General features: G+C 41.6%; 1 protein-coding gene across 7 annotated transcripts in view; it reads left to right on the top strand.

Annotated features, from left to right (window-relative positions):
* LOC142382341 (serine/threonine-protein kinase BRSK2-like) overlaps positions 1-27960 on the top strand; it is a 215356-nt gene that overhangs the window by 92087 nt on the left and 95309 nt on the right. For all 7 annotated transcript variants that reach the window (XM_075468128.1, XM_075468092.1, XM_075468119.1 and 4 more), the window contains exon 2: positions 24948-25042. In XM_075468128.1, the coding sequence (XP_075324243.1) occupies positions 24948-25042 (95 nt within the window). The remainder of the gene's footprint in view (positions 1-24947; positions 25043-27960) is intronic.

Below are 27960 nucleotides of genomic sequence, written 5' to 3'. Positions count from 1 at the left end.
TTTTTTACTTATTTTTGGAGGGGCATTTTTTTCAGTGTGGCAGGTTAATTTTGAATGAAAGTGATTTTTTTTTTAGCCCTAAAATGAGTGCAGATCTCAGTGTAAAATATTGAAACTTGTGTTCCAGTAAGCGGGATGTGCACAGAGCTGCAGCTTGTTTGATCGCTGACGTCTTCCTTCATTTCAGCCTGAAAGCTGCATGAAAACCTTTAACTTTCTGCGCCTCCTCCTCCGCCTCTCGAGGCGTGACCTGCTTTCTCGGCCTTGCTCGTCTTCGTCTCCTCCCCCCTTTTCTTTCCTCCTCCGTGAAAGAATGGAGAGAAAACAGGAGCTGGCTTTATTAATCACCTCATTAATGGAGAGAGGAGAGCTGGTTTTGTCAAAATATGGAGGAAGAGGGATGGAGGGAAGGATGGTAGTCGATATATTCAATGGGATTCATATCGCCGGGGGAGCCAAAGGGGGGAGTAACCTTGACACAGATACGCTCAGAATAACTGGATGCATGTGTGTGTTTTATATGTGGGGCACTTTTTATCTTCCGATGCAAAAATAGACTGAATTCATCATAATTAAAGCACAAACAGTCAGAAGCTGTCATCATCTGTTGCCAGGTGAATTTCTGTGCCCTGAGCTAACTGGTTCCCTCTTCTCTGCTCTTTCCCCCATGCTCTCTGCTGATTGGACGGCTCTTTCCTGCACACAAAAACGATGATTCGACATCAGGTAAGCGTTTTTCATGCCATCTGTGTCTGAGTGTGTTTTACACACACACACAGCAGGACCAATGATCTTTTTATTCACATAAAAACGGCAGCGTATGAAGATAAAAAGCTACTGTGGTGATTAGTGTGATAGGGTTGTGTCAGAGTGCTGCAGGTCACTGCATGCAGAGCTTTATAAGTCCCACATCCTTTGTGGATTGGTGGAGCGTCGCACTGCTGCTGCTGTTCATTCATCCTATTCGATCCTCTGTAAAAACTTAATTTTTTTGGCTATCTTTGGTCACAAGTGAGTGATCCTGTTATTGAACATAAAAAGAGTTTGGATGGGATTTCAACTGTTCTGTGCTCAGACTGAAAGATGTACACAGCAATGAGATGTTGCAGCAGTTCTTCTACAACAGTAAGTTACTGTAACGTCTGCTCCTCTTGGCTGTAAATGAACCGTTAATGCCTTCAGTTAACGATAGAAAACTGTAAATTATCAACAGAAATGTGCATTTCTGACAGACCCTGAAGGTTGCTGGATCAATAAACATCCTCATTTTAACGCAGATATGTGGAAAGTTCCCAAAGTTTAATGGTGATATGAATGTGAAATATAGATATTTAAGGCAAGGCAAGTTTATGTGTACAGCACAATTCAACAACAAGGTGATTCAAAGTGCTTTACAGAGACATTAAATCAGTAGAAATAAAAAGCATGATTTAGAATTTAAACAAAAAAGAAAGAAATAAGAACAATAGATAAAATCAGGAGTTAAAATGTGATTAAGTTTTGAAACTCCAGCTTCAGATTTGGAGCTTTATTCAGCTGAAAATAGGTGTGTCTTCAGCCTGGCCTTAAACACACTGAGTGTTTCAGCTGATCTGAGGCTTTCTGGGAGTTTGTTCCAGACATGTGGAGCATAGAAGCTGAATGCAGCTCCTCCATGTCTGGTTCTGACTCTGGGAACTGATAGAAGACCGGATCCAGATGAGCTGAGGGGTCTGGAAGGTTCACACTGGGTCAGGAGGTCACTGATGCATTCTGGTCCTGGACCATTCAGAGCTTTATAGAGCAGCATCAGAACTTTAAAGTCTATCCTCTGATGGACAGGCAGCCGGTGTAAAGACCTCAGAGCTGGACTGATGGGGTCCACTTCTTTGGTCTCAGTGAGGACTCGAGCAGCAGAGTTCTGACTGAGCTGCAGTTTTTAGGTCGACCTGTAAAGATGCTGTTACAGCAATCAAGCCGACTGAAGATGAATGCATGGACTAGTTTTTCCAGGTCCTGCTGACACATCAGATCCTTTAACCTTGATATATTCTTAAGGTGATAGTAGGCTGACTTTGTTACTGCCTTAATGTGTTTTTCTAAATTTAGGTCTGAGTCCATCACTACACCCAGATTTCTGGCCTGGTTGGTAGTTTCTAGGTGTATAGATTGAAGTTCTGTGGTGACCTGTAATCGTTTCTCTTTGGCTCCAAAGACAATTACCTCAGTTTTGTTTTTGTTTAGCTGGAGAAAGTTGTGGCACATCCAGTCATTAATCTCCTCAATGCATTTACCAAGAGCCTGTACAGGGCCTCGGTCTCCTGGTGACACTGTAATATATATCTGCGCGTCATCTGCATAGCTGTGGTAGTTTATTTGGTTGTTTTTTATAATCTGTGCCAGTGGGAGCATGTAGATGTTAAACAGAAGAGGTCCCAGGATGGAACCTTGGGGAACTCTGCTCAGATGTAAAGTTACTTATTGACACAAAGTACTTCCAGTTTAGTACAGTTCCGGAAAGACCCGCCCAGTTCTCCAGTCGTTTGAGTAACATATTGTGGTCAACTGTAGGCACTCTTTAAAGTTAATCGTCTATTCTTTATTCAAATATTTACATTAAACAACTTAATCATCTTCCTTCGTTCATTTTTATGATAGGATCAGTTATTTAACCCACAATTCATACTATGCCTATAAAGAGTGTAAAGAATGATGAATAACTATCAAACCGAATGAATTAATGAGATGCGCCCTGTTCACAGCAGATAATGTCCTTTAAAGGGTGTAAACTCTTTAGGATGGTGGGAGAACAGATGCTTTCCTTGGCTGTTTTCATACATCTGCTGCAGCCCTGAAACGTTTCAGAGATGTTCTGGAGGAGCCTCGTGTCAGACATGAACGTCTCCAGATAATGCAACAGCTGACTCGTCTGCACTGCTGATTTTGCCTCCGGGGCAACATGAAGTTTAACATTGTGGAGGATGAACTTATGCACAAACTGTTGGGAAGACCTTGATGAGGATGCAGCGCCTCCGGCCATTTCTGTCTCCACCTATACAACATGCCTCCTCTCCGCCACAAACCTCCACCCAAACCTTGATCTTTTTAAATCGAGTCTTTATTTACTGATGTGGAACTGGAGGCTGGGCAGCTGAAAGAGTGTTCAATGTTTATTTCATGCTTTAAAATCAATGTTCAGGTCCACTTCTGTATGATCTCATTAGCTTCGGTTTGGCGGCCCGGCGTTCAGCGCCTCGGTGCCGATGCTGCCGCTCACCTTCTCAGCCTCACCGGCAAACCCGAAGCAACAGATAATCAATGTCACGGAACATCAGGGACTCTTTATTCAGATGTTTGGTTGCAACAAAGGAGGATGGCATCAAATGACTGACCGCCAGGTGGGCAATTACAGGACAGATATGAGGAAAAAATCCATAGCTTTCAGGTTAATGTGGGGGCGCATCGATATTCCTTCTGTTAATTCCGTTTGTGTGTACAGTGTGAAGGAACAGGAGGATCCACGGCTCTGTAATTAGATGTAAGAAGGCTGAAACTGAGTTTGGGTCGGATTCGAACACGACAGGCGGCGTGCTCATCAGTCTCGTCCGACAGACGCAGATGGTTGTTGGCGGTCGGGGAACTCCATCAGAACCCTGCTGAGCTCCACACGTGCAGGCCTACTGCCAGATGATGAGCTCATTTCCTCACTTCATCGTTTATCCACCCCCCCCACCACCTTCAGTTCTTCTGCTTCCACTTAATGACCTCGTTCATTTTAATCAACAATGTTACAGAGAAGTCTTCTGGAAGATTTAGAGACGTGTTTGTGCTGCCGCCATCTTTTTCTTCTGAGACACTGAGGCTGTGTTCGAAACCGCATACTTCTCCTACTACTCATACTAAGTTTTTGAGTTAGTATGTGAGTTTTAGTAAGCGAGAAGTTGCATACTAGATTCTCTGAAATGTTGGGTATGCATCATGAGGTTACTACTCATACTCAAACTACCCAAGATGCAACGTAACGTGACGTCGCCGATCGTCATTTCCTGTCAAAACGGCAGTTTCAAGCTAGCTACAACGAGGGTAGGTTCACTTCCTGTTTTCAAAACAAAAGCACCAATTGTATGGTAATGGCTTTCCCTATGATAAAAGGCAACGGGTATTTTATTTTGTGAAAATAACCGGAAGTGCGTTGCTCACTGCGGCTAGCTTTAGTAGCGCCGAATTCGTGGGAACAAAATTGTAAATAGCCGGTATTTTGTCAGGTTTTCAACACGTTGGGGATCTAAACGACTACTTTCTCACCTGAAAATGTTTCAAATGTTGCTAAAGTTTACAGAGTTTAGAGCTTAAGGGAAATCAGCTTCAGGCCAGCTGATTTCGGCTCAGGCAGGAGCGAAATGCATTGTGGGTAAATGCTCTGCATACTGTCTGATCGATGAGTATGCAGTATGCGGTTTGGAACACAGCCTGAGTTTCTTCATCGCTTCAGGTGCAGGAGAAGAAGATGAACCGTGTCGGCGTTTCCAAGCATCTACGAATATATATCATTAGTAATAAAGTTCAGAAACGTAGAGGGTTTCACATTTAAGAGTGTGTTCTGGTTGTGTCACAAATTTTCCCTCTCAGGCTACCTTTACACGGAAACGATCTGAAACCAAAACGCAAAAGTGGCGTTTCGTTTTCACTTTTAAATCTGCATTTAGACGAGCGTTTCAGGGTGAAAATCTGCGTGCATACGGAAACGCAAAAGTGTGTGCCATTTCATATTTATCGATGCAGTAAACACGCCAGATGGCTAGGTGGCAACACTACCAAGACCAAGTCTTTCTACTTCTCTACTCATTTCTATGTGACGAGAAACGCAGTTTTGCGTTTTCATCCTTTACACGGTGGCGCGACAGTGGAGCGTTTTCAGGAATTCCACTCTGGAGGGCGGTTTCACTTTTTTGCGTTTTCATGCCCCCAAAACGCCGTTTCCATCTAAACGATATAGTGCATCCACAAAAAGGTTTTGCGTTTTTAATCCGTTTTCGTTTCCGTGTAAAGTGCCCTTTAAAAAGGAGACGCCGTAAAGGAAGCTGGAGTTTATGTGGACTGAACAAATGGATTATTCAGTAGCAGTTATCACAGATGCCAGTTCACTTTAACCAGATCCTTTATCTAAACCTTTTAAAACATCTACAGCCAAAAATATTTAAAAAAATAAGTCTAAATATTCACTATTCTTGAGAGGTTTTAATCAGTGCTGTCATGAGATTGAAAAATTGAGAGATTAATTAATTAATCTCCTTTTTAATCTCAGCTAAAAATTGCTGAGAAAAGCCCTCAATTTGAGGCATTTTAATTTAAATTCATTACATTATTGTAGCAGATCAGAAGATTGATAAATAACAAAAAAAGTGGCTTTATAAAGTAATTTATTGTTTTTAACAGATTCGAACAGATGCAGTCCTTTACATTTACATTCCGCTTTATTTGAGACTCGTCCAAAGTGCTGCCTGCAACCTTCAGTTTCGACCTTTTGTTGATCTCCAAATAATTAGAAAATAAAAATAAAATATAACAGCAGGTTTATAAAGTATAAACAGTAAGATCAGTTTTCTGAGCAATACAAGCATTGAATGCTGAACTTGTTGCTTTTCCTCTGCTTCAGATAATATAAAGTAAATAAAACAGACCCAGCAGTCGCAGTGCTGTTAGCACATCACGTCGGCTGTGTTCGAAACCGCATACTACATACTGCATACTCATCGATCAGACAGTATGCAGAGTGTTTACCCACAATGCATTTCGCTCCTGCCCGAGCCGAAATCAGCCGGCCTGAAGCTGATTTCCCTTAAGCTCTAAACTCTGTAAACTTTAGCAACATTTGAAACATTTTCAGGTGAGAAAGTAGTCGTTTAGATCCCCAACGTGTTGAAAACCTGACAAAATACCGGCTGTTTACAATTTTGTTCCCACGAATTCGGCGCTACTAAAGCTAGCCGCAGTGAGCTAACGCACTTCCGGTTATTTTCACAAAATAAAATACCCGTTGCCTTTTATCATAGGGAAAGCCATTACCATACAATTGGTGCTTTTGTTTTGAAAACAGGAAGTGAACCTACCCTCGTTGTAGCTAGCTTGAAACTGCCGTTTTGACAGGAAATGACGATCGGCGACGTCAAGTTACGTTGCATCTTGGGTAGTTTGAGTATGAGTAGTAACCTCATGATGCATAACCAACATTTCAGAGAATCTAGTATGCATCCGGGAAAAAAGTCAGTATGAGTAGTAGGAGTAGTAGAAGAAGTATGCGGTTTCGAACACAGCCTTGGATATATCTTTGCTAATTTAGCATTTGTGAAATGGAGGTGGGAAGCACCTTCCACTGTAATAGACCGTGCCTGGCACAGTTCGACGAAGAATGAATCAATTTTAAAATGTCTAAACTAGAACAAGTTTCACATTCAGTCACATTGATCCACGCAGGAGATCCAAAATGTGAACGCAGCCTTGTAATTATGAGCCTTCTGTGTCATCAAACGATCGGGAAGGGACGAGAATCAGGGGAAACACATTCGATCAGATAGATTGTGGGATCCAGTGGAGAAAGGAGTGTGCTGCAGATTCATTGATCACCAACATCGAGTTCCCAGTGAAGTCTGTCTCCTGCTTTATGTTTGATCAGAGCTGATGCTGTCCAGCAGCTTTGTACGGATTACAGTCAGTTTACCAGAGTTTCTCTGGATTAAAGCGGTCGTCAGGCCCGTCGCTGGTTTTTCATTCGGAAGATGTAAATGAGAGAAAGTGATTGGAAAAAATCAGAAAACATTTAAATGAATAAAATAGATAAAAACTTCCACGTTGACAAACGTTTGTGTCTTGAGGAGGTAATATCCCAGATATTCCCAGACATGAGGGTCCTCGGATGCCCACCACAGTTTTCTTCCTTTGCCGTTTGTTTCTGGCTTTCTTCTCCTGACTTCTGCAATCCAGCTGATCCACTGCGAACAGTCAATGGAAACGTACCTGATTCACTTTGCTCTCTTTGTTTTGTGGCTTTTCAAAAGATCTCTTTAGATTTGCTTTGCTAATGAGTGGAAACCTGACGACTTGTCTGGCAAAAAGCTGACTTTCACCGTCAGAATCCGAGATTCCCGAAACGACTCCGTTCATCGGGCCCAAATATTGAAGAAAAGTTGCAGAAAACAGGGAAAACGAGCAGCTGCACTGGAAGAAATCTAAATCTTACCAAGTATATTTGTCTCATTTCTAGTCAAAATATCTCATTACACTTAATATAAGACACAACTGCCTAACAAGTACCATTTCAGCCAGATATAGGGACTTGTTTGAAGACAATACATCTGGAATGAAATTAAATGAAAAAGTCTTGAAAACATCTTGTTTTGAGTCATATTTCACATGAAACAAGGTTTTTTTTTTCATTTGAAGAGGTTTTTAAGCTAATTTCTAGATCACTTTCATCTCAAAACTCCTAAATATCACATTTTATTTCAAGAAATCTTGACAAGCCGATTTTCACAAGTTCCATTGGCAGATTGCTTATTTCAAGCAAAAACGTCTTTTATTTGTTGTTTTTTTACTTATTTTTGGAGGGGCATTTTTTCCAGTGTGCTTGGTTGTTCTTTGCCTTCATTGGAGCCTCCTTTTCTGTTTTGGTGCCAGTCCTTACCTGCTGCTGAGTCCTGCTCAGAGAGCCTTTAAATTCTCTGATTTTCTCAGTTGTCTTTCTCGCTCTCCTTTCAAGTTCAAGCCCTTTGAATAAAGTCTAAGTTCAGGGATAGAAAAAGAAAACAGGAGGGAGTATTTTCTCTTCCACCTGACTGCAGCCAGAACCGGAGGAGCAGCGTTTCTGACTCAGGAACTGAATGTGTGGGTGGCTGAATGCAGCTTGGAGGTCCAGGAGCCCCGAGCGCCACATGATCCCAGAGATTTCTCAGTGTCGAAACATTAAACAAATGAAGAAAGGGAAATATCTGCCAGCATTCCCTGCCTCGTGCTCTGATTCTGCTCAAACGAGTCAAAACTCAGAAGCTTTCCTGTGTTGCATTTATTTATATCTGCATATGTATTTATATATTTTTATTTTGCATGCACGTGTTTGGAGTTTAGAGCAGCTGCCTTTCCTTCTTTGGCTTTAAAAAGCATCTTCAGAAACCAGAGGTGGGTGGAGCAGCCAAAGATTGTACTCAAGTAAAAGTAAAAAGTATTCATCCAAATAATTACTTGAGTAAGAGTAAAAAAGTGCTCGGTGAAAAAACTACTCAAGTACTAAGTAACTGTTGAGTAACATCTGATTTATTTTTATTCAATCAGACAGACCAAAATACTAAATAATCATCTTTCGGCAAATTAGAGTTCATCCAATTGATAAAATAAATTAAAATGAATTAACTAATTATAAAATAGCTTCAATTAAAATAATCACTAGTTCTAATAATAATAAAATAGTCTTTTGCATTGAAGGTCGTGCTATTTGTTAGTTTAGTCCGGCTTTGATTGGAAAATTACAAGCTTTGTATAAGTTATAGAAGACTTTATTGATAAAAGAATGAAAGGAAAGTTATGAAATAAGAAGCAGGTTTCTGTTCCCTCTGATTTTCTTGTTACTCTCGGCCAACATATTCAACATATCAAAGATGAGCTAACATTGACCGACACACGGTGGCTGCTCTCACACTTCCGACGCATCCAGTGTGACACTCCATCCACGTGATGTCGCTTCAGCGGGATGACACACGGAGGTGTGACTGCTGAAGGTCACCAAACGACATGCTAACACTGATCACTGAGGACCGCGTGTGGGAAGCTGCCTTCCTTCTTTAAGGTGTGCTGAGGCAGCGAGCTCGGAAACAGTTTAAACACGGACAGTCTCTGTTTTTAAGGATGTGCGACACGTTTATCGTGTAGAGATTTGTCACATCTGGAAACCTGGTGCCTCTAGTAACAGCATCCTGAACTGTGAAGTGTTTTCACAAAAACTCCAGAAAATGTGACCATGAAGAGAAGGAAGCAACAGACAGATGGTCAGATTCTGCATGGCGGAGCACGAACTTGGTCAGATTGTGGAATTCCAACGAGCCAGTTAGTCGAGTAACGTTTGACTGCCAAGTTGATTTTGGGGGTTTTTATGAAGTTTAGAGTCATTCAGTGGGGTTACATGGCACTGAAAGGATCGGATTATTGGCTAAATTACAATAAGACTGAGGCTGTGTTCCAAACCGCATACTTCTCATACTACTCCTACTACTCCTACTAACTTTTTGAGTTAGTATGCGAGTTTGAGTAAGCGAGAAGTTCCCGGATGCATACTAGATTCTCTGAAATGTTGGGTATGCATCATGAGGTTACTACTCATGCTCAAACTACCCAAGATGCAACGTAACGTGACGTCGCCGATCGTCATTTCCTGTCAAAACGGCAGTTTCAAGCTAGCTACAACGAGGGTAGGTTCACTTCCTGTTTTCAAAACAAAAGCACCAAATTGTATCGTAACGGCTTTCCCTATGATAAAAGGCAACGGGTATTTTATTTTGTGAAAATAACCGGAAGTGCGTTGCTCACTGCGGCTAGCTTTAGTAGCGCCAAATTCGTGGGAACAAAATTGTGAATAGCCGGTATTTTGTCAGGTTTTCAACACGTTGGGGATCTAATCGACTACTTTCTCACCTGAAAATGTTTCAAATGTTGCTAAAGTTTACAGAGTTTAGAGCTTAAGAGAAATCAGCTTCAGGCCGGCTGATTTCGGCTCGGGTAGGAGCGAAATGCATTGTGGGTAAACACTCTGCATACTGTCTGATTGACGAGTATGCAGTATGTAGTATGCGGTTTCGGACACAGATTGAGTTATTAAGTGCATGTAGACACCTTAATCTGACTAAGAATTGGATCGGATGGGATTCAGACCCCGAGATAACTGGGTTGAAAGTCTCTCTAAACCTGCTTGTAGACGCTGAAGCACGTGGTGAATCAGACTTTGCGTTCTGCGCATGCTCCAGATGTTTTCCCGGGGTCGTGACCCGGAAGTCAAAGGAGACGATATTCCTGTTGTTGTCGCCGTCAGAAAGAAACAAACAACGCGATGGAGAATGCTCCGTTGGGCATCGAGTTTGTGCAACAAGCAGCTCATCACAGAGCAAATGTAGAGGGACGTAGCTTCATCTGGCTCTGCGTTCTCCATCTTTCTCCAATGCCTGAGTTTGTTGTTGTTGTTGGTGGTGAAGAGGTCAACAGGAAGTGGCTCTATTAGCAACAGCTGGAATGGGTACAGCGCCACCTATCATCCCGGGGTATGACACGCTTTGTGCCTCTGATCCCATTCATTCACCGCCAGATATCCAAGGAGAATTACCCTTTATAACTCATTCTGATTGTAATTTAGCCAATAATCTGATCCTTTCAGGGCCATGTGACCCCACTGAGTGTTGGGCTCACCAAGGTGCTGCAGTTTCCACCAGTACCTAAAGATTCAATTAAAAAATCCAATCTTTGCTTTTTAGTCCTGTGACAAGAAAAAAGGTCAAAGTTCTTTACTCCAGAAAATCTTGCCAGCTAGGGTCCTCCTGATGCTTTCCTGTCAGGTAGAGCCTCTTAAAGCCGAAAACACAGTTTGATGGTAACCCTGCAGTTCAAAGGTTTAGCAGGTTTTTTTTAGGTTTTATTGTTTTATTTTTTATTTTTTACATTTTCATTGATTTATTTGTATTTTTCTCATGACTTTGGTGTCTCAGACTGATCTGTGTTGAAGTGATGGTGAAATTCTGTGTTTTTTGGATTTAAATCATCACTATGGAGTAAATCCAGATTTCACAATAAGACCATCATAAAACGGTTCTTTGGAAACCATCCATCCATCCATCCATCCTTCCATACATCCCTCCATCCTTCCATCCATCCATCCATGCTTCCATCCATCCATCCATCCATCCATCCATCCTTCCATCCATCCTTCCATACATCCCTCCATCCTTCCATCCATCCTTCCATCATTCCATCCATCCACCCCTCCATCCATCCATCCATCCTTCCATACATCCCTCCATCCATACATCCCTCAATCCATCCATGCTTCCATCCATCCATCCATACATCCCTCCATCCATCCATCCATCCATCCATACATCCCTCCATCCATCCATCCATACATCCCTCCATCCATCCATCCCTCAATCCATCAATCCATCCATCCTTCCATACATCCCTCCATCCATCCATCCCTCAATCCATCAATCCATCCATCCATCCTTCCATCCATCCTTCCATACATCCATCCATCCATCCATCCCTCCATCCATCCATCCATGCTTCCATCCATCCATCCATACATCCCTCCATCCATCCATCCCTCAATCCATCAATCCATCCATCCATCCTTCCATCCATCCTTCCATACATCCCTCCATCCATCCATCCCTCAATCCATCATTCCATCCATCCATCCTTCCATCCATCCTTCCATACATCCCTCCCTCCATCCATCCATCCATACATCCCTCCATCCATCCATCCATCCATGCTTCCATCCATCCATCCATACATCCCTCAATCCATCCATCCTTCCATCCATCCTTCCATACATCCATCCTTCCATCCATCCTTCCATACATCCCTCCATCCATCCCTCAATCCATCCATCCATCCCTCAATCCATCAATCCATCCATCCATCCTTCCATCCATCCTTCCATACATCCCTCCATCCATCCCTCAATCCATCCATCCATCCATCCTTCCATCATTCCATCCATCCATACATCCATCCATCATTCCATCCATCCTTCCATACATCCCTCAATCCATCAATCCATCCATCCATCCTTCCATCATTCCATCCATCCTTCCATACATCCCTCAATCCATCAATCCATCCATCCATCCTTCCATTATTCCATCTATCCATCCTTCCATCATTCCATCCCTCCATCCATCCATCCATCCCTCAATCCATCCATCCATCCATCCATCCATGCTTCCATCCATCCATCCATCCATCCCTCCATCATTCCATCCCTCCATCCATCCCTCAATCCATCCATCCATCCTTCCATCATTCCATCCATCCTTCCATACATCCCTCAATCCATCAATCCATCCATCCATCCATCCTTCCATCATTCCATCCATCCATCCTTCCATCATTCCATCCCTCCATCCATCCATCCATCCATCCATCCCTCCATCATTCCATCCCTCCATCCATCCCTCAATCCATCCATCCATCCATCCATGCTTCCATCCATCCTTCCATACATCCCTCAATCCATCAATCCATCCATCCATCCATCCTTCCATCATTCCATCCCTCCATCCATCCATCCCTCAATCCATCAATCCATCCATCCATCCTTCCATCATTCCATCCATCCTTCCATACATCCCTCAATCCATCAATCCATCCATCCATCCTTCCATCATTCCATCCATCCATCCTTCCATCATTCCATCCCTCAATCCATCCATACATCCCTCAATCATCCTTCCATCCATCCATCCATCCATCCATCCATCCATCCATCCATCCATCCTTCCATCATTCCATCCATCCATCCATCCATCCCTCCATCCATCCATCCCTCAATCCATCCATCCATCCATCCATCCATGCTTCCATCCATCCATCCATACATCCCTCCATCATTCCATCCCTCCATCCATCCATCCCTCAATCCATCCATCCATCCATCCATCCATCCATCCATCCATCCTTCCATCCATCATTCCATCCATCCATCCATCCATCCCTCAATCCATCCATCCATCCATCCATGCTTCCATCATTCCATCCATCCATCCTTCCATCCATCCATCCCTCAATCCATCCATCCATCCATCCATCCATGCTTCCATCCATCCTTCCATCCATCCCTCAATTCATCCCTCCATCCATCCATCCATCCATCCCTCAATCCATCCATCCATCCATCCATCCATGCTTCCATCCATCCTTCCATACATCCCTCAATCCATCCATCCATCCATCCTTCCATCATTCCATCCCTCCATCCATCCATCCCTCAATCCATCAATCCATCCACCCATCCATCCATCCTTCCATCATTCCATCCATCCTTCCATACATCCCTCAATCCATCCATCCATCCATCCATCCTTCCATCCATCCATCCATCCATCCATCCATCCATCCTTCCATCATTCCATCCATCCATCCATCCATCCATCCATCCATCCATCCATCCCTCAATCCATCAATCCATCCATCCTTCCATACATCCCTCCATCCATCCATCCCTCAATCCATCAATCCATCCATCCATCCTTCCATCCATCCTTCCATACATCCCTCCATCCATCCATCCATCCATCCATCCATCCATCCCTCCATCCATCCATCCATGTTTCCATCCATCCATCCATACATCCATCCCTCAATCCATCCATCAATCCATCCATCCATCCATCCTTCCATCATTCCATCCATCCATCCATCCATCCATCTATCCATCCTTCCATCCTTCCATCATTCCATCCATCCATCCATCCATCCATCCCTCAATCCATCCATCCTTCCATCCATCCATCCATCCTTCCATCATTCCATCCATCCATCCATCCATCCATCTATCCATCCTTCCATCATTCCATCCATCCATCCATCCCTCCATCCATCCATCCATCCATCCATCCAATGCTCTCGTTCTTTGGGCCCCTGCCCACAGCTGGTGACCACAGGTGAGGGTAGGACCTTAGACTGAGCTGTAAATCTAGATCTTCACCTTCTGAATCAGCTCCTTCTTCACCACGTCGGGTCGGTGCAGAGCCGGCATCACTGCTGATTTACAGAAGGAGCCTGTAACATGGAAATATGACCTCCATCTGCTGAGTTTAGTGTGAACACGCCCAGTTATTGTTGCTTTACTTGGTGAAAACTTAACACCAAACCAATGCAGAATAAACGGTGTAAATCTGTTTCTTTTCCCGAGCTCGGCTTCGGACACCAACATCTGCTGCAGCTGCTTTTCTTAATGAAGCAAAGCTTAAACTCTGTATTCACACCTCGATAAAACGATGTTTGCTTCGCCTCTTCAGTGCTTTTCTCCTCTCTCTTGTATTTAAACTCATCCTGTGTTGTTGCTGCTTCTCATCTGCACTGTGAGCTGCAGGCTTGAGGAAATCAACGTGACAAAACACCCCGAGCTCCTCTGAATATTAGTCTGAATCTTTGATGAAGTTCTGCTCTAAACAGTCATCGGTTCAGTGAAGAGAAAGAGGAACTGGTACTGCACAGTCAGCCTTACCTGCAGATAAAAGCAAACTTGTGTCAAACTCTGACTGGCAGAAACACGCAAAGTTGGATTTCTGTTGATCGTATTGCTGAATGAAGCATCTTGACCTCTGAAACCCGAACAGTTGCTGTGTTGTTTTTGCTCCGGTTACATTTTTATTCGCTTTTTTCGCCTCTATAGAAACAGAAGCTTCTCGGTTGTTCAGAGGAACACAGAACGGTTGCTTTTTACAGACGTTTGTCAGCACAAACTGATTTTATTAAGTTATTTTTAAGGCTGGGCAACGATTAAAATGTTTAATGTAACTAATCACATGATTTCCCTGATTTATTACGATTAATCGCATTTGGGTTTTTTTTATATATATTTTTATTGTCATTTTTCAAAGTAGTAAACAATATACATACACACACATACAATAAAAATAACAATAATGAGACTTGACACAAACCATAACATGCCAAAAACAAAACAAACCAAAAAAAAACATACAAGCAGGCTTAATATATTGTCAGAGTTGGAAGTCCACTTAAACGCATCACATATGTCAGGGTAGTCACTTTTCAGGGGGGGTTAACTTACAGTTTCAAATATTCCAGTATAGGTCTCCATACGCCATTAAATTTCTGTACATTGCCAGACATCTCGTATCTCAGTTTTTCAATGTGAAGGATTCCTACCATCTCCCTCAACCAGGTTTCAAACTTAGGTGGCAAGTCAGATTTCCACATTTTCAGAATGCATCTCTTGGCTCTGACCATACCATAAGCCACTATCGTGGCAACATTTCGACCCATGTTGTCTAAAGTGTTAGATATGCCAAATAGAGCAATTTCAGGATCTTGGTCCAGGTTTACTTTAAGTGCATGGGAGTACCATCTGAAAATCGAATACCAGAAATTTTTTATCTCAGGACATAACCAAAATTGGTGTGCAAGTGTGCTTTCTGATATCTTGCACCTCTCACACATGGGAGAAGTTTGGGGGAAGATTTTAATTAATCGCATTTGTACGCAGAATCCAAAAATGAATCCAAAAGTAGCGTATAGCTTTTAGCATTTAGCTTTATTTTAAATGTGCTGCCATATGAATGAAAGTGCCATAACATTTGTTGTGCAAACACACTTTTAACATCAGCATCTTTCTGTAGTTTTTATGTAGAAGCCTCGCTCCACTGTCTGTTTCCTTGAATGACTTGCTGCTATCAGTTGTGTGTTTTGCCTTTAAGTGATATTTTAGACTGGAACTACTACGCTGAGAAGACAATTCAACTTGGCTGTAAATGCAGGAGTTTTTTTTAAATTTATTTTGAAATACGTGCTTTTATGTTGAAACAAGTAAAACAGGAAGTAGCGCCGGTTAGCTCCGTTAGCTTCACACCTGTAGCGGTGATGTTACCTGCTAGTTTATCTTTATTTTAGTCCTCCATGCTTCGTGGTGTTTGCTGTAACTGTGTGAATGTGATGCATTCAACAGACTTTTACAAAAATAAAACCTGCGTTAATGTGCGATAAAATATTTATATTAACTATATATATATATATTAACTCGCCCAGCCCTAGTTATTTTCTAAAATAACTACATAAATAAATGTTTTTTGCAGGGATAGCCTACACATGTGGCTCAAAGAAGGACTTAAAGTCTGAAAATCCAACATCCAACCTTGTAAACAGGGTTCAGAGGGTTAAAGTTGCAGGTGAAATGTCTCCAGGAGTGAAAGACTGAGGCAGAGGGTAACAAGGTTATTCTATTAGTCAGCCACAGCTGTTGGCTGATGTTTTGTAAAGTTTCAGTGTGCAGTCGTTGTTAGAGCCAGAACAACTCAGAGCTCCACCAGCTCCTCAGGGTCAGACATTCTTTACCTTCTTCTTGCACAGCAGAATAACCTTTTCACCGTTAAACTGAGGCTGAATCACAGCTCTGATAGGAATCCGTTCCTTTCACCTTTCATTAAGTGGAATGCTGGTTCACAAAGCAGTTTAAAGGATCGTGAAGTTCGTTTACTTAACCATCAGACAGTACAGCGTCATCACCAGCGTTTTATCTCATCTGAAAGGGAGCGACTGCATTTATACGCAGTGTTTATTTTCCCCAGAGGTGGGTGGAGCAGCCAAAAATTGTACTCAAGTAAAAGTACTGTTACTTCAGAATAATATGACTCAAGTAAAAGTAAAAAGTAGTCATCCAAATAATTGAAAAAGTGAAAAAACTACTCAAGGACTGAGTAACTGTTGAGTAACGTCTGATTTATTTGTTAACACAAGCATTCAATCAGACAGACAAAAATACTAAATAATCATCTTTAGGCAAATTAGAGTTCATCCAGTTGATAAAATAAATTAAAATGAATTAATTAATTACAAAATAGCTTAAATAAAAAATAATCCAGGTAAATTCAAGAACTTCAATAAAAAAATAAAGAGACTTAGGAAATGTTTAAAACCAAAGAGAGAATACCAAAGAGGTAAGAAGAAAAGTAACCAGCTCATTGTAGCCTAATGTAGCGGAGTAAGAGGACAGTTTCTGCTGCACACATCTACTCAAGGAAAAGGAAAAAGTATAGAGATTTAAAACTGCTCATAGAAGTATAATGTTTTCAAAAACTTACTCAAGTAAATGTAACTGGTTACTACCCACCTCTGATTTTCCCATTAATGCTATCATATTAGCACCTTCCCACATTCCGTGTAAATCCTCTCATTCTGTTCAGGGAGCTGTGATCAGAACTACGACATAATCATTGACAAGTTCCAATAAGATAATAAGATGGATAACCACACTCCTAAAGGACTTAAAAGCTTTTTTAAATTTTTTTAACAAAGACATGAATCTCATGAACACGCGAGTCTTCGGGAACATTACGTGTCACCAGCGGGAGATTTCCAGACGTCACTTATGAATATTTCACCCTCATTTGTAGGAAAGAACAAAATCTCTGTTGTACAGTTTCTACAGTTTACTGCGACATAATGAGGCACCTTTGGGTGTTGTTGGCTGTTACCATGGAGATGACTCCACCCAGAGCCGCGGAGTCACAGTTCTTGAATATTCAGAACGCCTCAACATCATAATCAGAGACAAACACCAGCACCAGAGCAGCTTGATTTATTCACAAATCCTTTTCTGATTCATCCCGCAGCGAAGCAAGGTGCTGCCCTGTGATTGGACGGTTCATACTGCAGTGCACCATGGGATTTGGATTCTTTTTGTCTTTCTAATCTGACTTTTTGCAGAGTTTATTCATTAAAGAAGCGTGATTGAGATTTCGAAGGTGATTTAATTCTCAGTAAAAAAGCCCAGAGAGGAAAGGTGTGAGGACTGATGGGAACTGGGTCCCAGCAGTCCCAGCCTGCAGGGTTCAGAGGTCCTGGAGTTATTGATCTGATTAGCAGAGAGAATTGATCTGATTAACAGGAGACAAATCAATAAAACTGACTCGCTGAGCCAGTTCCACTATCTTACATCGATTTTATTGGAATTGCATGGTGGCAGTAATATTTCTTCTTTTAATATTTCTATTTGTGTGCTCGACCTGAATCCTGCACACCGTGCACTGCAGCGCACATCCAAACAGGGTTGGAACACGATGACACGTCTCTGTGGTGGGGAAAAGCAGAAAAGGTTCTTAGTAGGGCTGGGCGAGTTAACTCGTTATTATCGCGTTAACTCGTTAATTATTTAACGCCGACAAATATTTTATCGCGAATTAACACAGGTTTTATTATTGTAAAACTCTGTTGCTCACAGGCTTTTATTTTGTAAAAGTCTGCTGCTCACAGGCTTTTATTTTGTAAAAGTCTGTCGCTCACAGGCTTTTATTATTGTAAAACTCTGTTGCTCACAAGCTTTTATTTTGTAAAAGTCTGCTGCTCACAAGCTTTTATTTTGTAAAAGTCTGTCGCTCACAGGCTTTTATTTTGTAAAAGTCTGTTGCTCGCAGGCTTTTATTATTGTAAAAGTCTGTTGCTCACAGGCTTTTATTTTGTAAAAGTCTGCTGCTGTCTGCTGTGGAACAGGAAAAGAAAGTAATCGGCGGATCCACCAAACATGGAGAAGGGTACGGAACTTTTACTCGGCCATTTTCATTTTAAAGTTCTTCCAGACGGCGGAGTCGACAGAACCAAAGTCATCTGTAAACTCTGCTAAGTTGAATTGTCTTCTCAGCGTAGTAGTTCCAGTCTAAAATATCACTTAAAGGCAAAACACACAACTGATAGCAGCAAGTCATTCAAGGAAACAGACAGTGGAGCGAGGCTTCTACATAAAAACTACAGAAAGATGCTGATGTTAAAAGTGTGTTTGCACAACAAATGTTATGGCACTTTCATTCATATGGCAGCACATTTAAAATAAAGCTAAATGCTAAAAGCTATACGCTACTTCGTTTGCTAATATTTCAGCTGATGATAATAACTTCTACGTCCTTTGGAGCATCGCTAATGGACTAAATACACATATAGGCTCCATCCTTCGGTTCGCAGATGAATATTCAGCTTCTGCAGCCATCTTCTGTTCACTTTCATCTTTCATTATTCTTTTCCTGTCAGGTGCATGAGTCACCAAACCAGAACAGACAACTGTGCACATTGAGAAAGTTGGTCCAGACAGCAAATGTCAGAGCAGTCACGGACTCATCCTTTCCTTAAAAATGAGACAGTGAGAAGCTAAGTAAATGATGTGAAAATGTCAGGGATTATTACTTCGGGGCCCAGTTTGGAGCTTTTTTTAGTGATTGCAATAACTGCGAGCCGCTGTGAAAAGTGTCAAACATAAAGTGCTTTTTATGGCTTTTTTTGCTGCGAGGGACCAAAAACGTCCAGCTCATCTGCCGAGACAGAAGGTCATAGTCGGGTTTCAGAGGAGTGATTATGAGAGAAAGAACTGCAGAGGATTATCAGATCACAAATGGGTTTTTAGTCCAGATAGCTCATCAGTGCAGGCCTCACTGGGCCCGTGCAGCTGTAACATACACCGCAAACACCCTCTCAGTGTGAGAAAAGCTGCCCACACTGCAATCTGTGTGGAGACGCCGAGAATCCAACTCCAGTTAGAAGTGACCCACGCTGTACTTCACCGTCTACAAGCAGGTTTAGTGTGAATTTCAACCGAGTCATCTCGGGGTCTTAGTCTGATTCCGAGTAACTCGATTCGACCCAATTTCTTGTCCGATTAAGGTGTCTACATGCACTTAATAACTCAGTCTGATTGTAATTTGGCCAATAATCCGATCCTTTCAGTGCCATGTGACCCCACTGAGTATCGTAGCATCACACTTTGGTCAATAAAGGGATTGTCCTCACCTGCATTTATACTAGGATAAGGGTAGAGGTCCGGTTAAATGACCAGGAAGAACTCTGACTGCAGCTCAACTCAACTGTGCATCTGATGTAACCATGCCGACCGCTCTCCCTTTGTGCTGGAGTCACTCAGTCCTCCAAAGACTTGAGAACTGCTGCTCCCTGGAAACCGTAAGTCAGAAAGAGAATGTGCACAAAAAACTAGGATCATTGAAAGAAATTGAACAGCGTCTAAGCCTCTGAAAGCAGACTGCTGCTTCTCGGGTTCCTGGTAATCTCTGCTCAGTCGCCCCCTCTTCTTCTGTTCCTTCGGCGCTCCTACAGCTCCACTCGTGTGTCCATACATCACTGCCCTTAAAGGCCTGAATGACTGTGAGCATTTTAAGCCATCCCCGAGCTTTTCCGACAACAAGATCAATGAGACCTGATGGACGTCACCCGGGATGCAATTTCACTTCTGGCTGGTGACATAAAAGAGGCCCCCGGCCGCCGCGCTGGTCCAGACAGCCTCGCTGCTCGCGGCTCTGCTCGTTCCCTTGTCAACCTTCACAGAGAAAATCACCTTTCAAACGGTGATGCTCATCTCGTGTGAAATATACATGCGGCGAGGGGTAATGAGGAGGTGCATATGCGCCGTGGCATTTCTGCAGACCTTCAGCACAAAGTGAGACGCACTCCCTGCTGTCGGGCTTTGATGGAGACCAATGTGTTGAGATGGAGCGGCTGTGTGATGACATTTCTGTCGAGGTCCCAGAGTCACATCAGGTGAGCTCTGAGGTGCCTGAATTAAAAAAAAAAAAAAAAAACGAGACCTGGGAGTCGCTGAGTTACAGTTTTATTTATTTTTTGTTTGTTTAATATTTAGGGACCGAGCAGTGAAACTGCAAGAACCCTATTGTATCTGAAAGGTTTCTTTCTTTCTTTCTTTCTTTCTTTCTTTCTTTCTTTCTTTCTTTCTTTCTTTCTTTCTTTCTTTCTTTCTTTCTTCTTCTTTGCAAAAGGTGCTCGAAAACGCATGAAATCTTGCGAGCACCACCTGCCAGTCGACGACATGAAAGAATCTAATCTAATCTCTGTAGCGCCCCTACGATGCTTAAGAATGGCCCCCTTTTTGGGGTTAGTTTCACGTGGGACGACAAAATTCGGTACACTCATTCATCATGCCCAGACGCACAAAAAAGTGTCATGTCGGCATGGTCCCACGTCCACAGGAAGGCGGCCATTTTGGATGGAAAGTGCGTTTTCGTGCCATTTTTGACCGATTCCACGACCTGGGAGTTGCTGAATTACAGTTTTATTCATAAGAATCAGAATCAGCTTTATTGGCCAGGTTTGAGTAAACAAACAAGGAATTTGGTTAAACTTAATATAAACAAATTAGAAATACAGAACAGTAAGAACAGAATTTGAATCCCTCCAACAACGGCGCTGAGAGTTTCCAGTGATGAAGAGTAACATCAGCCACGTGTGAATGATCCTGAAACCCCAATCACGCCGACACGCTGCTTCCTTTAACACGACGACAACCACTGGGAACATGAGCTCGACATTTGGCAAGGCACCGAAATAGACTTTTCTATTTTTTTTTAACCAAAAATGGCATAAAAAAAACGAATTATTTAGCATAATTATTAACAACACAAGGATTCTGTTTCAAAATCAAAAAGGAGGACATGACGGTGACGGAGTGGAATTAATTTCTAAGACTAACAAGTGTCCTGACTGTCTGTCTGGCATTTATGGATTTATATATTTTTTTCCACAGCACAAGCACATACATTGGATAAATTACACCTCAGTCAGGATGTGAGCTCAGATCCTCTGTTGGTGAAATATTAGTTTGGTTTCAGAGTCAGACGTTAAAGTATGATCCTGGTATTAGATAAACACCCACATCGCTGAAACAGCAGCGGATCGAGCCATCATTCTGCAAAAGGTCCCAACTGAAAAACAACTGTTAAAACTTCTTTATCCAACGTGTGATATCAGAAGGGAGACGGAGTTCTGAGCAAACTGAGAGGGCGGGCAAAGCTTTTTATTTGGCCGTATCATCAACAGTTAAAGCTGTCTCCACATGTGCATGTCTGCGTATTCTTACAAGAGAACTTAATAAGCAGTTAGGACGGGAAGACGTGTCGTGTTACAGTTTTCTTCTATTAGCAGGCAGCAAAGTGACCTCAAGTGTAATTTCCTGTGAGGTTACAACAAATCGATGTGGACTCTGTTCGTCACAGTGAGGCCAGCTCACCGGCGCTCATGCTGAAGTGTCTGTGGCTGAGACTGAACCCCACGCTGCCATGTTGAGATGTGCACAGTGAAGGAAAGTGCTGTAGAAGTGGAATAACCAGACTAACAGAAATATCTAGGTCTGGGCAATGATTAAAATGTTTAATCTAATTAATCACATGATTTCCCTGATTAATCTCGATTAATCGCATTTGTACGCAAAATCCAAAAATGAATCCAAAAGTAGCGTATAGCTTTTAGCATTTAGCTTTATTTTAAATGTGCTGCCATATGAATGAAAGTGCCATAACATTTGTTGTGCAAACACACTTTTAAGAAAGGAAAGCTCAGGCACGGGCAGGAGGTGGTCGCTCCATATTTTTAGGTTTAGTCCACAGATTGAAAACCTGGAGTTTGAAAAGACGCATTTTCTCCTCATCGAGCCGTTAATCTTGCAGGAATTTGGCCTCTCTGCTGAACACGACGACTGTTTTAACACCAAAAGGTAAAATGTGTTGAAATTAAGAACCTTAAATCCTTTCCATTGGCAGTAAGGGCTCGTTGACCCTCAGTCAGAATCAGAATCAGCTCATGTAATTAGGGCTGGGCAACGATTAAAATGTTTAAGCTAATTAATCACATGATTTCCCTGATTAATCACGATTAATCGCATTTGAACACAAAATCCAAAAATGAATCCAAAAGTAGCGTATAGCTTTTAGCATTTAGTTTTATTTTAAATGTGCTGCCATATGAATGAAAGTGCCATAACATTTGTTGTGCAAACACACTTTTAACATCAGCATCTTTCTGTAGTTTTTATGTAGAAGCCTCGCTCCACTGTCTGTTTCCTTGAATGACTTGCTGCTATCAGTTGTGTGTTTTGCCTTTAAGTGATATTTTAGACTGGAACTACTACGCTGAGAAGACAATTCAACTTGGCTGTAAATGCAGGAGTTTTTTTTTAAAATTTATTTTGAAATACGTGCTTTTATGTTGAAACCAGTAAAACAGGAAGTAGCGCCGGTTAGCTCCGTGAGCTTTTTTTTCTTTTTTTACAGGGATTTTTACAATAATAAAATAAATAATAAAACCTGCGTTAATGCACGATAAAATATTTATCGCCGTTAAAAAATTAACGAGTTAACTTGCTCAGCCCTAGACATATCATATGGCCTATGATATATTTCATCATGAGTCAAACCTAATTTCTGTATTTACTGCCAGGAAAACAGGAAACAGCTGCAGAGATTCACTGAAACATGTTCCAACATGAACATAAACCCAGAATCTGAGTTAGAAGCAGAGTTAGTTCAGTTCTGAGCAGCTTTAAAGTGAATATCTGCAGATGTTTCCATGGTAACAGCTACAGAGATTCACTGAAACATGTTCCAACATGAACATAAACCCAGAATCTGAGGCAGAACCAGAGTTAGTTCAGCTCTGAGCAGCTTTAAAGTGAATATCTGCAGATGTTTCCATGGTAACAGCTACAGAGATTCACTGAAACATGTTCCAACATGAACATAAACCCAGAATCTGAGGCAGAACCAGAGTTAGTTCAGTTCTGAGCAGCTTTAAAGTGAATATCTGCAGATGTTTCCATGGTAACAGCTACAGAGATTCACTGAAACATGTTCCAACATGAACATAAACCCAGAATCTGAGGCAGAACCAGAGTTAGTTCAGCTCTGAGCAGCTTTAAAGTGAATATCTGCTCTGAGCTCCTTTCTCCTCCAGCACAGCCTGAACCCTCTCAGACGAGCTTTCTGTCCTTTCTTTAAGGAGTCTTCAGGAATAGTTCTCCAGGCTTCTTGAAGGACATCCCAAAGCTCTTCTTTGGATGTGGGCTGCCTTTTGTTGCGTTCTCTGCCAACATGATCCCACACTGCTTCAGTAATGTTGAGCTCCGGGCTCTGGGGAGGATTCATCCCTCCATCAGACCTGCTGCCACTGATTTTCAGCCCACTTCTTGTGTCCTTTGGCACAGCTCAGCCTTTTCTCCCTGTTTCTCCCAAGTTTTCAGCTAACAGCTCTTTGGGAATCACCTTGTTGCTGCAGAAATCCTGTTTTCTGTCTGTCACACTGTGTTATCTTTGCTGTTTTTCACACATGCAGCTAAAGAAATGGGAACAAATCTTAATTCCAGGCTAAAACCCACAAAGAGCTTCTAGATTATTCATTTCTGATAGCATAAAACACTTTAATAATGTAATTTATATTAATTGTTCCATAATTAGTCATTAGATTATATCTTATATTCCATTTTTTAAGCTTTAAATTTAATCTTATTTACTTTTTCTTGATGTTGAATGACATATATTTCTTATTATTGTCTGTTTTTTCCTACTTTTCTACTTTTAGACGTGATAACATTCATTTTTTTGGGATTAGGATTTTTTTTTAAACTGAAATATTAATTTGTATTCAGCTGTATATTAATTTGACTCTTTTGGTAACTGAAAGCAGTTTTAACGTAAATGTACAATAAAGTTGAAACTATGAAGCTGTTTTTCACAGATGCAGCTAAAGAAATGGGAACAAATGATGTGTCTCTGTGACAGGCTGCTGGGAACAAAGTGCCTAAAGATCCAGTTTAAAACGGCTTCTTTGCTAAGTTGGACCCAACACTGGTTCATCCCTTGAGTTAGGAGCCTTTTTCCTGCCTGAATGGTTCACAGCTCAGAGTTAAGTGGCTTAACAAAGAAAAATACCCACAATCCTTTGCATATTATCACGTAGAAGGACTGTATGTACTGCATCAAGGCTTGTAAATGTTGTCCATTTGACATTCATTGTTGAAACCGCTTGTTTTATTGACCATTCGGTAAAATAATGGCAATAGTTTGAAGGAAAGAAAGCAAAAAAAAAGTGTATTTTATTGTTGAATTGTTCCACTTAAGATTGTCCATCATAATTGAACTCTGAAAGGTTCCATTAAGTTTCTAAATCGTTCCACTTTACGAGGCTGTGCACATAATGAAATATAAACTCAGATAATTTATGATGCTCACTTTGGGCCTGAGTCCGTTGTGTTTTGCTTATAAAATGAGACGTTTACAGCTCTGAAGCCGTAAATCCAGACCCACAGCTGCTCAGCTGATCCCACCATCCTGACATGACTGCTTACACTGAGATTACTTCTGCGTCCATCAGTCAGTGTGGCTGAATTTGGTTTGATGTGTGTGTTTCAGGTCTGGTGAAGCTGGGCGTCCACTGTGTCACGTGTCAGAAAGTCGCCGTAAAGATTGTCAACAGAGAAAAGCTCAGCGAGTCTGTTCTCATGAAGGTAAGACCGTTGTTGTTGTTGTTGTCCGTGTATCAGGAGGCTTAAAGCGTCCTCTGAGGAAACTCTTTCCTCATTGTTCAGAATTCAAAGCTAATCAGAAACTTCACTAAGTCGGGCACAGAAAGGGTTTTAATCCTTCAACTTTTCCCCATGTCCTTTAAACCAATTACAAATTCAGTTGGGTCGTATTTTAAACCCGAGACCTTAAGCTGGGCCGGACATTTTCAGTCAGTAAGAAGGAGGTGATGACAAATTTGAATCAATGTTTGTGTATCAGTGTTTGTTTGCTCTTTGTTGGCCAGCATGTAAATGTACTTTATTTCTACAGCCCTTTACAGACAATCCTTACGATGAACCAAAGTGCTTTACAGCAGGTAATAAATAAAGAGAAGAAGAAATAAAAACAAATAAAAGCAATAAAACAACGGTGAAAGCAATAAAATACAACAAAATCGAATAAGATAAAAGTGTCATCATACTACTGGGTATTAAAGCCATCCTAAATAAGCAGGTTTTTAGCCTAGATTTGACGAATGTTGCAAAGTTAACCAACATGTGGGTTTACTGTCATGAATGTTGACCAGTGCAACATTTAAACTGCGAATGCAGCCATCTTCTTTAAATTTAAAGGACCTAAAGTCTTCAGATGTGTGATGGGTTGTTGTTCTTCCTGTCTGAACACCCCTTAGTGCTGCTGCATCTATTCCAGAATGTGTCCGGTAATTTGTTCCGGCAGGTCTCTGAGGTCCATCCCTCTGAAGCACAGATCCACTTTGTCCACGGCTGCCATTTGTGTTCCTCACCCACGAGAAGCAGAAATAGAGCAGAAAGTGATGCGGGAGCACTTTAGCGCTGTCGCCGTGTCACCCCCACGTATGGAAGCAGGTGTTCGGGCTCGCACGGCGGACGGCCTCCCGCTCCTCATCGCTCTCATTATTACTGTCACCACCCCACCTCCTTCCTACGCCTTGAACAAACAGGTGGATGCGGCTCCATCCGAGGCTGGATGAGTCACAGGCACCATATGACGGCCTCCATTGAGATTGGTCCACGTTCAGCGGATACTTTTTCTCTTCCGGCTGCTCGGATGAGGTCACTTCTGACATTGTAATTCAGTAGTTAAAGCCTCAGTTTACAGAGGCTGAAATCAAAAATATCATTTTATTTTTAGTGTTGCTGTGTTTTAGTCCAGGCTTTCAGTCTCATGAATCTCTGGGATGGAAATCGGAAAACCGATAAAACTCTTTGAGTTTGATCCATGTTAAACCTGGAAGTCCAAAGACTCGTCCAGGCTGGAGCCTCCTGCGAACCCTTAGTGGGATGCAAAAATCTGAGTTTTTCACTGAAAAAAGTTTGTTTTTATTTGTATTCCACCAACTTGTTGGGAAATATCTGGCTCTTAGTTGTTTTAATATTAGCGCTGAGCGAGTTAACTCGTTATTATTTAACGCCAATAAATATTTCATTGCGCATTAACGCAGGTTTTTGTTTTTTTTAAATTACTTTTTGGGGCCTTTGTGCCTTTAATGGATAGGAATGTTCAGAGAAACAGGAAGCAGGGGGCAGAGAGAGGGGGAACGACACGCAGCACAGGGCTGTCCGATACGGGACTCGAACCGGGTTTTTATTTTGGCTTTTATTATTGTAAAAATCTGTTTCTCACAGGCTTTAATTTTGTAAAAGTCTGCTGCTCACAGGCTTTTATTTTGTAAAAGTCTGTTGCTCACAGGCTTTTATTTTGTAAAAGTCTGTTGCTCACAGGCTTTTATTTTGTAAAAGTCTGCTGCTCACAGGCTTTTATTATTGTAAAAATCTGTTGCTCACAGGCTTTAATTTTGTAAAAGTCTGCTGCTCACAGGCTTTTATTTTGTAAAAGTCTGTTGCTCACAGGCTTTTATTTTGTAAAAGTCTGTTGCTCACAGGCTTTTATTTTGTAAAAGTCTGCTGCTCACAGGCTTTTATTTTGTAAAAGTCTGTTGCTCACAGGCTTTAATTTTGTAAAAGTCTGTTGCTCACAGGCTTTTATTTTGTAAAAGTCTGCTGCTCACAGGCTTTTATTTTGTAAAAGTCTGTTGCTCACAGGCTTTTATTTTGTAAAAGTCTGCTGCTCACAGGCTTTTATTTTGTAAAAGTCTGTTGCTCACAGGCTTTTATTTTGTAAAAGTCTGTTGCTCACAGGCTTTTATTTTGTAAAATTCTGTTGCTCACAGGCTTTTATTTTGTAAAAGTCTGCTGCTGTCTGCTGTGGAACAGGAAAAGAAAGTAATCGGCGGATCCACCAAACATGGAGAAGGGTACGGAACTTTTACTCGGCCATTTTCATTTTAAAGTTCTTCCAGACGGCGGAGTCGACAGAACCAAAGTCATCTGTAAACACTGCCAAGTTGAATTGTCTTCTCAGCGTAGTAGTTCCAGTCTAAAATATCACTTAAAGGCAAAACACACAACTGATAGCAGCAAGTCATTCAAGGAAACAGACAGTGGAGCGAGGCTTCTACATAAAAACTACAGAAAGATGCTGATGTTAAAAGTGTGTTTGCACAACAAATGTTATGGCACTTTCATTCATATGGCAGCACATTTAAAATAAAGCTAAATGCTAAAAGCTATATGCTACTTTTGGATTCATTTTTGGATTCTGCGTACAAATGTGATTAATCGTGATTAATCAGGGAAATCATGTGATTAATTAGATTAAACATTTTAATTGTTGCCCAGCCCTACAAATAACATGAGCATTCGAGCTAATTACTGAACATTTATGAAAACTTTTAAACAAAATTTGGAGGAATTACCCGATCATTGTTATATGAGCCCAAATTCGCTCTGTAAAAATCTGTAAGTGCTGATATGACGGCCTCAAGTACAGCTTTCTGCTTTTTAATATTCTGGCTGTGTGAAACACACACAAACACACA

The sequence above is a fragment of the Odontesthes bonariensis genome, chromosome 1 (genome assembly GCF_027942865.1).
Source record: "Odontesthes bonariensis isolate fOdoBon6 chromosome 1, fOdoBon6.hap1, whole genome shotgun sequence".
NCBI classification, from domain to species: Eukaryota; Metazoa; Chordata; class Actinopteri; order Atheriniformes; family Atherinopsidae; genus Odontesthes; species Odontesthes bonariensis.
The sequence above is the reverse complement of the archived record's forward strand: the minus strand, read 5'-3'. Positions and strand labels throughout refer to the sequence as shown.